Source organism: Erigeron canadensis, chromosome 3 (assembly GCF_010389155.1).
Source record: "Erigeron canadensis isolate Cc75 chromosome 3, C_canadensis_v1, whole genome shotgun sequence".
NCBI classification, from domain to species: domain Eukaryota; kingdom Viridiplantae; phylum Streptophyta; class Magnoliopsida; order Asterales; family Asteraceae; genus Erigeron; species Erigeron canadensis.
The window spans coordinates 27,867,460-27,883,379 of record NC_057763.1 but is presented as its reverse complement, the minus strand read 5'-3'; the positions used below and the strand labels follow the sequence as shown (position 1 = coordinate 27,883,379).

Sequence of the window (15,920 nt, the reverse complement as noted above, 5' to 3'; positions counted from 1 at the left end):
CTTTGCAAAGTCGAATTTAATTGCCATAAAGGCTGTTAATGGCCCCTGATTTCATTATTTTGTTGTTACGAATTCTCATAGAATTCTCTCTCGTTTTCACACACATTCTCAAACACAAAAACAAACAGAAAATTCTCTAATATCTGATTGTATCCGATTGAGTAATTTAGGGTGAACCACCAAATTGATTCAATCTGATAGTGTTACACGCCTACGGAGATTGAATTATATATCCTGTTTTCGTTTGTTCTACTGTATATTCCCAACAAGTGTTCGGTTTGAATTCTCTCCTTGAAGGCTTTCTAATGCCTTATTATCTTGTTTGTAATAATAATAAGCCTCTATTTTCTATATCAATTGTTAACATCATGGTGGAAGGCCTTTATTAGAAATATAATAGAAACGAAAATCCGTTGATCATTGAGGAAGGACCTCATTGTAGGAGCAAGCGGTTATGATTGAAGTCGGTGTTGACTATTGACAAAGGAGATGCGGAAGCCCTTACCGTGAAGGGGCTTAGCAAGTTTCATCATCATGGGGTTGATATGGAAGGGGCAGGATTCAATACACATTGCATCTGGTTTATCTATCGACATGTTCAATGTGTCTTTAGTTGCTCCTGCTAAAGGCTCTATTGGGTTAGCTGAACTTATAATAAACTCGGTTTGTTGCAGAGAAAGAAACAAATCACACAAACTCTAACTATTCTATATAATGATGTTATGTATGATGTCATTGTTTCCATTGCGAAGAGACACATAGATATACTATATCCAACCTAAAAGTACAATTTGAAACAAAATCTATTTACTTTCACAGAAAGTCACGAAACTCTATTTTTTGTGTTACAAATACGATGACATACTTAATGGGAAGGTGTGACAAGAGGATTCACCGTCACTCGCTTGGTCTCATTCGCAAGAACTAGAAACGTCAAACCCTTCATACGAGATTTAACCTTCTCAACAATCTTGATTATAAGCCAAAAAGTAAGTCTATAGATCACCACCATCCCTAATATGATCACCAAATCAACCCACTTTGAGTAACCCATTTCAACCTGCCATTTCTCTTTTAACACATCCTCTCCATACACGATTTCTCTCACACCGCCTTCGCTATATGTGTATACTTGTCCTTTAAACTCGTTCTTGTAGAATCCTTGAAATGCATACCTATGAAATGCAATGTAGAACATTGGGTATCTCCAGAATGGTTTTGGCAAATCATTAGGTAAGCGAAAGAATCCACCCGCTAACATCATCATGCCTTGGATCCCAGCGCCTATAATGATTCCCATTAAATAATTGGGTACAAGACTTGCCACAACCATCATTAGGCTCTCAACTAGCATCATACATGAAAAAAGTACGATTGTGAAATATGCAAAGTGATTAAAGCCTTCACGTAGTCCTGTAAGGTAATACGCTAATACTGCTGGAATCACTGAAACTAGAAACAAAAATGGTGTTGACGATAACGTGTTGGCAATCACAAAAGCTCCAACTGAGTAATGCCCATTTAATCTTTCACGTTCGAAAACTTTCATATCCTCTACGAATGAGGGAAATCCACCAATGGCCATAAATGTTAAGAATGTGGCCACAAACATCAACATGGAACTTCTAGCCTGCAAAATTTAGTACATATACAAATTAACTAACTAAGAACAATTATCATTAGATCAGTCCAACAGTTCAAAATAAAATATAAATAATGTTTTCACCTGAATGGAAGTGGAACTTGAGCCAACATCATAGTAGAGTGTTCCAATACCTAAGGACAATGCTAGATATATAGCAAGCCGCAACCAGTAGTAGCCAAGATCTCGGTACATATTGATGAAAGACCGCCTGCTGAGTACAAAGCATTGAGTTGAAAAACTAGCATGGTTTTTCTTTATCTCTACTGTTCCATCTCCCTGAAAAATTCTCATGAAATTATTCATCTTCACTTATATATAGTTGTTACAATCATTCGATTGCATCTTAGCTCACCTTCTTGCATATATCAGCAACTCTATTCTTAGCTTCTTCACTGGCCACAGATGACTCGTATGAATTTGTTAAGGTACTAATTACTTCCTCGGTAGATATCCTTCTGTTTGAGCCTTCCATATCCTATAAAATTTAACAGCGATATTCTTTGAAGTTTGAATCACATACAATAATCAATATTAATAGTGTAAAAACTGCGTTTGGCAATGATTTTACCTCATCGAAATCCTTGTTTATTGTTTTTAGAAAGTGATCTGATGGATTCTGGAAAGTGGGACAAGGAAAGCCATTTGAAGCGAAAAACTGCATTAATTAAACAAGATAAATTAGCTGATTATCTGAATAAATTCGTGTTTTTGCTAAAGAAAACCATATATATAAAGATTGAAGAGTATATGTTCAGTTTAATTACTTCATTTGCACAGCTTGTGGGCCCGAAATAAACTGTTTTACCAGAAGAAAGTAGGCAAAGATTATGGAAAAGCCCAAACACTTCAGTGCTAGGTTGGTGTATGGATGCAATGATGGTCCTGCCTTGGTGATGATCAAGCCTTGCAATCCTGCTCATCACGTAGTATGAGGCGGCACTATCAAGGCCACTCGTCGGTTCATCAAGGAACAGAAGCTTAGGACGAGTTATGATCTCAATACAGATGCTAACTCGTCTTTTTTGGCCTCCACTTAGGCCTTTAGCTCCCCAACCTCCTCCAATCCTCGTGTCCATAGAATCTTGAAGTCCCATCTCTCTTATGGTCATTTCAGCTCTCTCCCTTTTTTCGGCCTTTGACATGGAATTTGGTAGCTGGAGTTGTGCAGAATAGTAGACACTTTCTCGGACAGTAAGTGTTGTAATGAGTGTATCGTCTTGAGTTACATAAGCCTGCGTGTATTCAAAAATCATAATTCATATTTGAATGACACCCTATTCTCTTAATTAGTGCTATTCACTATAAATAAGGCCATGTGTTTAGCAAAATGTAGTTATATTTTTTTTACATATTTCACTCACCGATGTTCCATATGCTAGTCTTTTCTTGAATCCATTAATCAAAATATCACCACTCTGCTTTACATTGGAGTCGAGTCTCCCTGTATATATTCAATAAAATCATCTTCTTCATCTCATGGAGAGAAACAACTACTCATTGTGAAACGGAAGTAATTTGCGTATAAAAAGAACAAAGTTCAGTGTGATTTCTATTTTGGTTAACAGATTTTAGTTGCACCCCGAAAACGCTCAAAAGACAAGCTTTCATATAGGCAGGACAACTTATAAGTGAATGCTAGTAAACAGTCACATGCTCAATTTTTACCAAAGCTAAGCTGCCATATATTTCATCAGTTTTCACTGCTAATAAACTTTGACAAACTTTGCGGATTTACATCATAAACTTCATAATAGCTAAGCCCTTTTTGGATGTAAATCATGAAGCTTGTTACCCAATGTTAGCAAATAATTTTACATAAAAGCACTATATTGAGTAATTTCAAATCTTTCTTGGATACATATACAAATTTTATGAGAACACCACAGATTTACCCTCCGTCCCATTTTAAATGTTCTATTTTTGACTGGTCGAGTCTTTTTTTTCTGACTTTGACCGTAAATATCTTTGTCTGCACTATATATTGGTTGATAAAAGTTATATCAATGAAAAGTGCATTTAAAACTCAATCAATTCATGTATGTTATATCAAGTGTTATATAACAAAAATTAAAATATTTACGGTCAAAGTTAGAGAAAAAAGACTCAAAAAGTCAAACTAGGACACTTATCACTCTAATGAGACGGAAGAGTAATTAGTTTCAGTATCACGAATATATATATATATATATATATATATAGTAGTACCTGATAAGGCATCAAGGAGGGTGGATTTGCCAGAACCAGAAGGACCCATGATTGCCAGGATTTCCCCTGGCCTTGCATAACCCGTTACTCCCTGAAGTATAGACCGGCTACTTCTGCCGTGTTTTCCATCCATGACCGTAACCGACAGGTCTTTCCATGTTAACGACACACCGGCTTCACCCTCAACTTCTCTTTTAGGATATGATGGTGCAGGGGATGTGATGATCTGCTCCTCTTGAGGGTTCTGTATTGCTATTGACAAAGAAAATGCAGAATGTACCATTTTACACACGTTAAATTAAGGAATGTCAACTATATTTTTTCCAATATATATATAGCTAAGAGCGACTTAATTTGTTTAAATACAGTACTGCATGGTTATAAGATATATATATATATACACAGAAGTCTGTTTGTTAGAGTTTTATGGCCGCCTGCCTACTTGTTAGTTGTTACTAGGAAAGAAGTACATGATTCAATCTTTGATGGTTTAGGACAATATATATGAGAATAGTAATATTAATAATGTGATACCTTGCCATTAAAGAAAGAAAAAGGGAATTTATGACTAACAAGGAAAAACCCAAACGAGGTTCCTGGATTCAACGTTTATTGAAACGTATACTTTATTGACTATGTTGGAGTCAATATAAAAAATGTCTCAAGTTAAGGGCTGCGCCTTTTTATATTCATGATAATCGGTTGTGGGGATGATGTTGGCCAGTCAGTTTTGTGATGTGGTCAATGATAGCAGAAATTAGAAAGGAGTTATAAATATGAACCAGTTTTTGTGCCCGGGTTTCGCTCCGGAACATATAATGACACAAAACTACTATAGTCTGCAAGCACTCCCGTACTTCCGTTTTTATTAAGGAAATGATCCATACACAACAACTTTTAGCCCTACACAACACGGTATGCATTACACAGTTGTACAGTACAACCATATAATGCATATATTTGTTGTGTACGGTAAAAATAAGTTGTGTAGGTATCACTTCCTTTTTTTTACTATGTATAATATATGATATCAATTAACTTATACTAATTAGTTTTTATTTTGTTTGGTTTAAGGTTTTTTTTTTTCTTATTTATTGATATGAGATTATTTTCCTCTAATTAATATAAGACATATGTATAGTCTGGGATAAATATTGATTTTTTTTGAAAAGTGAATTTCGTTAGAAAATTTCGTGTCGTGATCCGATAGTGGGAGGTCTAGTGTACGTTGTCTTAACCGGGTCCGTGCTAGAGAGCTCCCTCGAATTAAAAAATGTCTATTTTAAATACCCGATGGGGGGAAACCCCTACTAATCCGCCCGAAGGCATGACGATTAATAGAGGTAAACTTTGCCCCTCAGACTTGAACCTGTGTCTACCCAAGCCAAGCCCTCGTAAAGGAATTTAATTCCTATGTCCACCTCAAGACATGAATACAAGATCTCTTACAAGGGGATGATCGATTTAGTTAAAAAAATTATAACTTAAGACATGTGCACATTATGGTAGATTTTAATCGTTTTTATATAAGTAGTTAATATTGCGGAAAAAAGAAACTTGATGATGTTTTGGTTTTTGATATCTATTAGTCCTAATACCCGTACGATGTACGGTAGCTATATAGATTGTATCATAAAAAATTCAAATATGTCTCTTACATGATTCGTGAGTACTATGAAATAAAGTGTGAAGATAAACCAGTGATCAAAGCTAAATTATAATAAACAGTATTGATAAATATAATATATGTTTAGTTACAGTTTTGGATTTACCTTAAATTTTTATAATCACATCAAAATCAGAACTTGTAATCATAATAGTTGACGACAAATAGCCTTGTGATTTTGGATCGGAAACTCAAATTTTTGAAAATTTCATGTTAATAACTTATTATAAGTAATGTAAGCAATAAGTTGAAAAATATTAAGAAAAAAAGACAATATTATTAATGAGAAAACATAATCAAATGAAGTTGTAATGTGTTTTATATATATAAGTCAAGATTTAGAGTTTAACTTTACGTCTAATATAAGGAAATTGAATCAATATATAATTAAAAAAAACTAATTTAATAAAATAAATAAATTAAAAGGACACGTGTCTATCACTGATTACGCCACATGTCGTATCAAGAACATCTCAATCCTATTTTAGTTTATTGGTAGATAGATCATAGATGGCTGAGACCATCTAACTATTCGCCAAGAAATTCCTGCAATGTTTGTTTTATTGGTTAACAGCTTGGTTATAGTCGTAACTATTTCAAAATTTCATTATTTTTCAGTGGTAAACACCTTGGCCTCTGGAGACAGCGGTCATGGATTCGATGCAAAGGTTGGAGGGTCTTTTGTACCATTTAGGTAGAAAATGAAAGTCGCCTCTCTATTTAGGTAGAGGTAAATGTTGCCTACATCTTAACCTCCCCATACAACATCAAAATATTGAAACTTAAAATCCACAAAAACGACACTTCGTTATTATTTTTCATTCTCTTCCGCTATATACTTTTTCCCCAACATTTAAAAGTCAAAGTTATTTATATCTATATACTCAGTTCGAACGAAGTCAAAGAGTTTCGATGAGATATTAAATGTTAGTTTTTTGGTATTAAATCAATGCAAGCTAAGATCATCGATTTAGAAATATTCAACAACAACATTTTAAATATTTAAAGAGGAGGCTATGACCGTGGTTAATAAATTAATGATTATTAGTAAATGAATTCCGAAGAGATTCACAGAAAAGAGAACAAATACCAGGCTGCGTACGTTGTATCCGTCAAAAGTAAAATGATGCAAGTGGGATTATATGTATACTTGAAACGTATGTGATGGATCCATCTTTTTAATATCAATATCCAATTGATATAATAGATTAAGCGCAAGTGGAAAAAAACCATAATCTTTCACATTTATATAAGAGGGGCCAATGTAATACAGAAGTGATGGAGATGATGGTGAAGACGGTGATTTGTGGTGGTGACGGCAGCGACGATTAATGTAGCTAATTGATATGAATAAAGGTGGTATTAGGAAAAAATTTCAAAGGGGGCAAACTTAGAAAACTTATTGTTTGTACACCGGACTAGGTTAAGAGATTTGGGGGTGTTTGATGGATTGGACGGCGATTCCCTGTTGGTAGGAGTCTTCCTCCCTTGTACGCCGGTTTAGATGTATTTAGATCTCTTAGGGTTTTTCCCGTGGATCTTGTATATGCTTTTACGGTTTTTCCCTTGATGAGCATGATGATAATGATTTAGGGTTTTCCCCCTTTTATAGTGGTTTTTCGTGGAGAGAAAGTCTCCAGCGCGTTTCTTATCTTTGGTAACGATCTCCCTTATTTAAGGAAGTGATATGATCGTATCTTTTCGTGTTTACCTTCTTTTTCCCGGGCTATGTGATACCCTGGGTGACCTTTTAGCCTTCCTAGGGTGAGGTTTTATCCTGGGTGACGGTGGGTACACCATCAAGCCCCAGACTAATAATATGATATGCCAAGATCGTGTTGTTAGTCTTCGCCGAAGAGTTAATCCTGGGAGTCTGCTGTCTTCTAGAAGGCTTTTGAGAGGGGCGATTTTGTACTAAAGCGAATCTTGAATGGGTCTTTTTTTGCAAATTGACAATAGTAGGTCTCGTATCCCTATATAAGGTAGGCAATTGGATCTGGTTTATTGTTTTCCACTTTTGTTGATAGATTCGAAGTGGGGTTATCGGAAAAAGATGAGTGTTTTCTGCAAGCATGGCCGGATAAAAACTATTGGCCAAAAGTTTAAGCTCGGTGCGAGGTCGTATGTTGATATGATAAAAATTCGCCGATTGGAGTCGGATCTGGAAATCTTGAAGCGGCGTTCTGAAGATGGTGGCACATCCCCTGGTTTTGCCTCTGTTTCTGCCGATGATTGCTCCTCCGATGTTCAAAATTTGAAACGCGCTCTTGATATTAGAGATGTTCAGCTGCAGATTGCTCGAGATGGTATGGTGAATAGAGAAAATCAGTTGCAGCATCTTCGTTCTGAACTCTCCGCTTTGCAGGTGAAGTATAAGAAGGTAATGACAGAAGTAATTCCTTTTGTGCATCACTTGACCAAAGTTAATCTGTCTTCCGGGAAGTCTCTTGTCGACCAAGCTGCTCGTGAAGATTTTGATGTTTATAAGGTATGCTCGGATTCGTCAGTCAGGTCGTAGTTATATTCTCGGATTCTTCATCCGGTTAAAAGTCGTCGGATTCTTCATCCGGGTTAAATTCGTCGGATTCTTCATCCGGTTTAAATTCGTCGGATTCTTCATCCGGTTTAAAGTCATTTCTGCATCCGGTATAAAGTTGTCAGATTCTTCATCCGGTTTAAATTCGTCGGATTCTGCATCCGGTATAAAGTTGTCGGATTCTTCATCCGGTTTAAATTCGTCAGATTCTGCATCCGGTATAAAGTTGTCGGGATGTTGTTACACGTTTCGTAATATTAGCTCTCAGAGTTTTTTTGTCCAGGTTATACCTTTTTCAGGATTTTGTTGTATGCACTTGCTTTTTCAGCAGTTAGGCATATGCTTTGATAAAATCATAGGGGTATGATTTTTTTAATGTGTTTCACTATAATCATAGGAGTATGACTATTTTAATGTACTTGCCGTTTTTGGCATTTCAAATATATGTGTGTGAGGTTGCGATCCTTCTTTACCATGAATCATAAAATTTTTTATATTGGAGGGTTTGTAACCCGTCCTTGTATTAGTCCGGTAGGCGTCCCCACCGTTTTTCAGGCCTGTAATTCTTATAATAGTGCACTTTTTATAAAATCTTGCATGTTATGCAGCTTCGCATTCTTCATGCGTTTTGCACATCTTTGCGATTTTGTGAATGTTTTATTCATTCAAAAAGGTTTGCTTTTTCAGCAATAGAATTTACGCAAGTTTGTGAAATAGAATATTTATTTGCGTGTAATAGTTGAAGATCTTATCTCCTTTTCTCTTTACATTTATTTATGCATATACATATATATATATATATATTAACAATAAAACTTATGCAGATTTGTTGCGTTCCATGTCCTGCTAACGGGGTTGCCATCTGTTGTTGAAAGCTTGTAAGCGCCATTTCTGACGACTGTATCAACTTTATATGGTCCTTCCCACGTTGGTCCCATTTTCCCCAGGTATTCTACTTGGCTTGCGTTGTTGAGCCTGAGGGCGTAATCACCGACTTTAAAGCTGTCTGGGTGAACTTTGTTGTTGTAATATTTCTTAATTCTTTGCTTATACGCAGCCTTCGTTATTGAAGCAATTTCTCTTCTTTTCTCCAAAAGGTCGAGGTTTACGCGTATTTCTGTATTGTTATCTTCTTCATTTACGTTTGTCATTCGACATGTGGAAACTTGTATTTCCGCAGGCAAGACTGCTTCTGATCCAAAGGCTAGGGAGAATGGGGTTTCCCCATTGCTTTGTTTGGGTGTTGTACGATGTGCCCAGAGTACTAATGGTAGTTCATCCACCCAGCCACTGTGGCTGCGTCCCAGCCTTTTTTCCATACCTTTCACAATCTGTTTGTTGATTGCTTCTACTTGCCCATTACCTTGTGGGTGATATACTTATGTGAAGGATTGCTTTATGTTTAGCCTTTGACACATTTCTGTGAACGTACCCTCCGCGAATTGTTTTCCATTATCGGACACAATCATTTGTGGTAACCCAAAGCGATATATTATATATTCCCAGACAAAATCTCAATTGTCTTTCCGTTTATTGTCGCCACGGGTTTTGCTTCCACCCATTTTGTGAAATAATCAATAGCCACAATTAGAAATTTTACCTTTCCTGATGCTTTTGGTAGTGGCCCTACTATGTCGATTCCCCACTTTGTAAATGGCCACGCAGATGTTACTGACGTCATATCCTGCTTTGGTAGCCTAGGGATGTTTGCGTGTAGTTGACATGCTTCACAATTTTGCAAGACCTTGGTTGCGTCTCTATGCATTGATGGCCAAAAATACCCTAGGTGCAGTGCTTTTGTCGCCACTGACCTGCGTCTTGCATGTAGTCCGCAGATTCCTTCATGGATTTCAAAAATTATTGTCTCTGCCTATTTGGGTCCCACACAGCGTAACCATGGGGTCAACAATGCCTTCTTGTAAAGGTTCTCATCCATCAACTTGTATTGTGGAGCTTTAATTCTTATTTTCCTTGCTTCGTTTTCATCTTCCGGTAGTATCCCGCTCACCAAATATTCGATTATCGGTGTCATCCAGTTTTTTCCTTCTTCTTTAGCTAAATCATGCACCTGCTTCTCGTATATGGATCTTTCTTTCAGGACCTCTATTAGTACTTTCTTCCTCAGATGTTCAAATGTTAATAAGGCTAACTTGCTTAAAGCATCGGCTTTTTTGTTTTGATTTCTTCGTATGTGCTCGATGTCGAAGCTTTCAAATTGCTCGATTAATTCCTTTGTTTTTCCCAAATATAGCCTTATGATTTCTCCTTTGGCCTCGTATTCTCCTTTTACTTGGTTGGCTACCAGCTAGGAGTCCACAAATGCTTTGATGCTTCTGATTTTCATATCTTTGGCCAGGTCCAATCCTGCTATTAGTGCCTCGTATTCTACTTCATTGTTCGTTGTTTCAAACTCGAATCTTAGGGCATATGTGTATTCTTGTTTGTCTGGGCTTACTAGACGTATTCCAGCCCCGCAGCCTTCTGAACTTGACGCTCCATCTGTGTATAATTCCTAGGTTTCAGAATCTGCTTCCCCAATGACTGTGAGTGTCGTAGAGTGAGTTACTGAATTTCCTGTTTTCCTTATTTCGGTAATGAAGTCTGCTAGGATCTGTCCTTTGACTGCGTGCCTTGCCCTATATTCGATATCATATGCTCCTAGCTCGATTGCCCATTTTGCCATTCTTCCAGATTTTTCTGGTTTTGTTAAAATTTGTCTCAGCGGTTTGTCTGAGAGTACCACAATTGGATGCCCTTGGAAATACCTGCGTAGTCTTCTTGCTGCGTGAACAAGTGCTAACACAAGCTTCCCAATCTCTGGGTAGTTTGCTTCTGCTCCTTGCAGTATTCTACTCACAAAGTAGATTGGCATTTGTTTCCTGTCCCTTTCTGTTAATAGAACTACGCTGACACATTCAGCGGAGACTGCGAGTTATATGTACAGGGTCTCGCCTTTCCTTGGGGATGTCAAGGTGGGGAGTTCTGCTACGTGCTTTTCATTTGTTCGAATGCTTCGTCAGCCTCCTTTGTCCATTCGAATCCTTTTTTGGCCCCATAGTTCTTTAATGTCTTGAAAAATGGCAATTGCCTATCCGCTCTTTTTGAAAGAAAGCGACTTAATGCTACGAGTTTGTCGTTTAAGCTTTGTACCTCTTTTACTGTCTTTGGAGCTTGTAGTTCGAGTATCTTGTTTACCTTAGATGGGTTGCTTGGATTCCCCTATCTGAGATATAATACCCTAGGAACTTCCCAGCTTCCATTCCAAAAGAGCATTTTTTGGGGTTGAGCTTCATTTTTATCTTTCGCAGTGTTTCGAAGGTTTCTTGGATGTCTGCAAGTAGTTCTTCCTCCGTTCTGCTTTTGATGACCATGTCATCTACGTAGACCTCTAGGTTTCGCCCAATTTGCTTGTGGAATGCTTTGTCTACGAGTCGTTGATAGGTTGCTCCTGTGTTTTTTAGTCCAAATGGCATCTTTGTGTAGCAGAATGTTCATTTGCTTGTATGAAAAGATGTCTTTTCTTCATCGTCCTTAGCCATTTGTATTTGATGGTATTTATAGGCGTCTAAGAAGCACTTCCATTTATGTTCTGCTAAAGATTCAACTTTCCAGTCTATTTCTGGTAGTGGATAACAGTCTTTTAGACATGCCTTATTTATATCTGTGAAGTCTACACACATTCTCCAGCCTCCGTCTCCTTTCTTCACCATTACTGGGTTTGCGATCCACGTAGGGTACGTGGCTTCTCTTATGATTCCGGCTTTTACAAGCTCGTCTACTTCTTTGCATGCTGCCTCATCTCTGTCATTTGATAAACTTCTTTTCTTTTGCCGTACAGGTTCCATGCTTTTTCGTTCATTCAGCTTGTGCTCCGTAACAAAGGTCTGTTCCCATAGGGTGAGCACCCCGGGGACCCCTGTCATATCCGTGTATTCCCATACGAATATATCGATGTTTTGTTGTTATAATTTGTGTAACTTCTTTTTGAAATCTTCCGGTAGCCCCTTCCCTATGGTAATTAGTTGATCTGGAAAGGCTGGGTTTACGAGTACCTTGTCATTATTCTGAGCCTGATCGTTCTGGCTGGGTATCTTCACTTCTTCTAGTTTCTCTTTTGATTTTTTGACCTCACTAATTTGTTTTGTATGATCGTAACTTGATTTTATCATTCCCACGCCTGATTTCTTCTGGAATAGTACCATGGCGTGGACTGTGGAAGGTACCATCTCCATTCGCGGTATTGCTGGTCTTCCCAGGAGAAGGTTGTATGGTGAGTGTGCTCGTACTACAGTGAAATCTAGGGTTTCCGTTCGTGCAAACGGAGGGTTCCCCAGGGTAACATCGAGATCTATTTCCCCCAGGGGCCATACGCGGTTTCCAGCAAATCCTGCGAGTGGGCCTGTGAGGTTTGTCATTCTTGCCTTTATTGCTTCTGGTAATTGCAGGAAGCAATGTTCATATATAATGTCGCATTCGCTTCCATTATCGATATATACTCTTCGTACCGAAATATCGAATATTTGTGCTTGTATTATTAATGGATCTTTGCTGGCTTTTTTGTCTCCCAAAGCTGGAAAACATAGATCTCTTGACTGGATTTGCGAGTCTTCTGGATCTTTTCATTTCATGCTTGCTTTACTGGAATCTTTGTCAGCATACATTATTGGGATCTGATTGTTGAAACAGGGAATCTGAGCGTTTGTTTTTGTGATTTTTGTAAGAAAAATTTTCCGGATTTTAACCTTTTTTGGTGCAGGTTGTGGTGCTGAGTAGCGATTGTCCCGAGGATGGCGCCAATTGTTTGTACATCGGACTAGGTTAAGAGATTTGGGGGTGTTTGATGGGGCGATTCCCTGTTGGTAGGAGTCTTCCTCCCTAATTGTACGCCGGTTTAGATGTATTTAGATCTCTTAGGGTTTTTCTCGTGGATCTTGTATATGCTTTTAGGGTTTTTCCCTTGATGAGCATGATGATAATGATTTAGGGTTTCCCCCCTTTTATAGTGGTTTTTCGTGGAGAAAAAGTCTCCAGCGCGTTTCTTATCTTTGGTAATGATCTCCCTTATTTAAGGAAGTGATATGATTGTATCTTTTCGTGTTTATCTTCTTTTTCCCGGGCTATGTGATACTCTGGGTGACCTTTTAGCCTTCCTAGGGTGAGGCTTTATCCTGGGTGACGGTGGGTACACCATCACTTATGAAAAATAAATCTAAAAGGGGGCAAAATGTTAAAAACCTATAGAAAATTTTTAAAAATCTATGAAAAATTTAAAATTACATGACAAAATTTAAATTTGAAAGGGGGGCATTGGACCCCCTTGCCCCCCCTTTAGTATCGCCCCTGGATGTGAAAGCAATTAATATTAAGGGGTGGTATATATACAAATAAACCTAAATTTTTAAATCTAAGAATAAACTCAGGGCATGCTTAATTGGTTGGAGGTTTTAGAAGGTAAGTAATGATATTGATTATAATAAATTGTGCTTGGTTTGTTATTACCTAATTAATCATTAACCACTATTGGTTAATACTCCATTACTCACTAAATTAAGGGTATTGGACTAGGTAATCAATTTTAGAAACCACTTTCCTTCTTTTCCTATTTTTTCTTTCTCACTTATGCAACCGTAGGATATTTTTATTTTCTTTTCTATAACCACAATTAACTAACTTAAATATATTTATAACTATATTTACATTTACGTATGTACACCTCATATAACTACATAGATTTAAAAAGAAAAAACAAAAAACTACATAGATTTATATAACTTAAATAAATTTAAAATTATTTATTAATGTTATTATTTATTTCTATTATTATTTTAATATTTATATATAAAGATATTTAAATATAAACATCACTTTTATACATATTAATCAAAATTTATAAATATATATTACTTACAATATAGTGATACACCAAACAATATCAAAAGGAATATTTATTGCATTCCATAATATTCTCATTGCCTTTCCCTTTCCATTATATATTTTGAATCAAGCACCCCTTAAACACCTTAGCATTTAACCTTTGTCATGGATCTTTCTCTTTTCATGTTTTATCATTGATTTTGTCATGTAAACTATATTTATTGCACCAAAACCAAAACAATTTAATGATTATAATGCGAAGTCTCACAATCAAATTTAAGTCGCATGATGAGCTTAAGTTATGATGTGATGCAGCTTAAATTTGCATTATATCGCATCTTTTGACAAGTGAAATCCACTCATTAAGGGATTTCCTCTCATTTTATTTTGGAGCAAGGCTTTACAAAGGAAACCTTTTTTGTAAGCCAAACTTGTATTTTTTATATTTTTGTTTTATGTTTTATTTAATAAAATTTTGTTTTTTTACAATTCTTTACCCTTGAGTTTTTACGTTTGCAAAAAAGAATGCTCATGCAACTTTAGTTCTTGATATTATTTAAATTATATTAGTTTCCATTATAGTTTTGATTGCTAGCGTGTTTCATGCGTTTGCCTTTTAAGTCAATATTTTTGTTAAAACTATCACTTAGTATTTGCATAAACTATTATTGTAAGTTTTATGCGAAGATATGAATTTGAAGTTTTTGCAACTTTTTATGATTGATATTGAACTTATGAGTGCACACGACTGTGGTTTGTTTTGAGTTTTGACATTTACATGTTGGAACCATGTTAGTGTGACCGTCACTGATCATGTATCATTCTTGATATGATAATTGACGATAATTGAAATCCCTATGTCTAGTATATATATAATGGGCTTATTTACTCTTACAGACGTAGTATAGGGTTACCCATTAGGTGATTGTAACTCAGAGGACTAATGGTACACACATTAAACACCAAAGGGGTTTAAAGTGTAAATACTCTCCTTATATATAAAGAGTCATTAACCCTAAGTTAAGGTTAATCCTTACACACATAATACCCTAATTTTCGTGTGTCTCTCCTCTCTAAATTCGTGCATCATGTTCCAGCCAAATTACTCAACCCATTATTACTCAATCACCTTGTTATGGGAACTCGAAATCAATAGCAATCATGCTTTATGCTATTACAGGTTCCACGGAATAATCTAGGATTTTTATCACTCGAATCGAATCATGTTTATTCCAACTTTATACACGCAAAGCAATTCCACCTCCCTTATCCCAATTATATTTCTTTCTTTTTAATTGTCAAGCACTCAAGCCGTGAGCGGTGAGCCACATGCCCCACAACTAGTAGCCTTACTCACACATTATTCTACTTTTGGATGATGTCTTTTAGCCGTGTATAAAACTAGCCATTTACAATTTTCACATTTTATTATTGAGAATTTGAGAGTTGAGACACGTTGGGTGGGAAAACGTGTCACACAAAGCCCAAAAGCCACTTTTTTAGTTTGGGTCGCTTATAACAAAGGTGAAAAAAATGCCCAAAGCCCATGATCCATATATTTATGTGAAAACTTTTTGTTGGAGTGACGACTGGCTGGGCTGAAAAAGGAAAAAAGAGGACTACGGGAGGCTATTAAGCTGAGAAGCATGTTTCCTTTCATTTTGTAAAGTGTAGAACACCATTTTTTTCTTTTTACACTTTTAACTTTTTTTTTTTTTTTTTAAAGAACGACGCGTTAGTTGGTTAATAGTTCCAACCCTATTACTAAGAGGGCAGTATTCTAGAGGTTGAAACCTGAAGGGACCCTGAGACCAAGGGGCGATAACACGGCATGCATGCGTCTGAATAGATTGATGCCCGAAACTAGCATAGTGCATAACTAATTATCATTATTTAAGTGTTTAACAACACATTGATCCGTCAAAATCGAAAAAAACATGTTTTTTGTTGGATGCATCAAAGATGGATGCACAAAACAAAAAAACATGATTTTC

At 36.6% G+C, this 15,920-nt stretch overlaps 1 protein-coding gene across 1 annotated transcript; it reads right to left on the bottom strand.

Annotated features, from left to right (window-relative positions):
• Positions 1-722: 722 nt before the first annotated feature.
• On the bottom strand, positions 723-4,189 carry LOC122593866 (ABC transporter G family member 1-like). The gene is made up of 7 exons (XM_043766319.1): positions 3,851-4,189; positions 3,007-3,086; positions 2,410-2,877; positions 2,214-2,300; positions 1,998-2,120; positions 1,727-1,921; positions 723-1,630 (listed from the first exon to the last, which is right to left on the bottom strand). The coding sequence occupies exons 1-7, from the start codon at positions 4,131-4,133 to the stop codon at positions 866-868; spliced, it is 2,001 nt and encodes a 666-aa protein (XP_043622254.1). The 5' UTR covers positions 4,134-4,189; the 3' UTR covers positions 723-865.
• Positions 4,190-15,920: the final 11,731 nt, after the last annotated feature.

What these genes read in the sequence shown, in the direction of transcription:
- LOC122593866 (XM_043766319.1), bottom strand. Translation starts at nt 4,133, where the DNA reads ATGGTACATTCTGCATTTTCTTTGTCAATAGCAATACAGAACCCTCAA. An exon ending in GACTAGCATATGGAACATCG is followed by an intron (nt 2,878 to 3,006) that starts GTGAGTGAAATA and finishes GAATACACGCAG; the next exon opens with GCTTATGTAACTCAAGACGA. An exon ending in TTGCTGATATATGCAAGAAG is followed by an intron (nt 1,922 to 1,997) that starts GTGAGCTAAGAT and finishes AGAATTTTTCAG; the next exon opens with GGAGATGGAACAGTAGAGAT.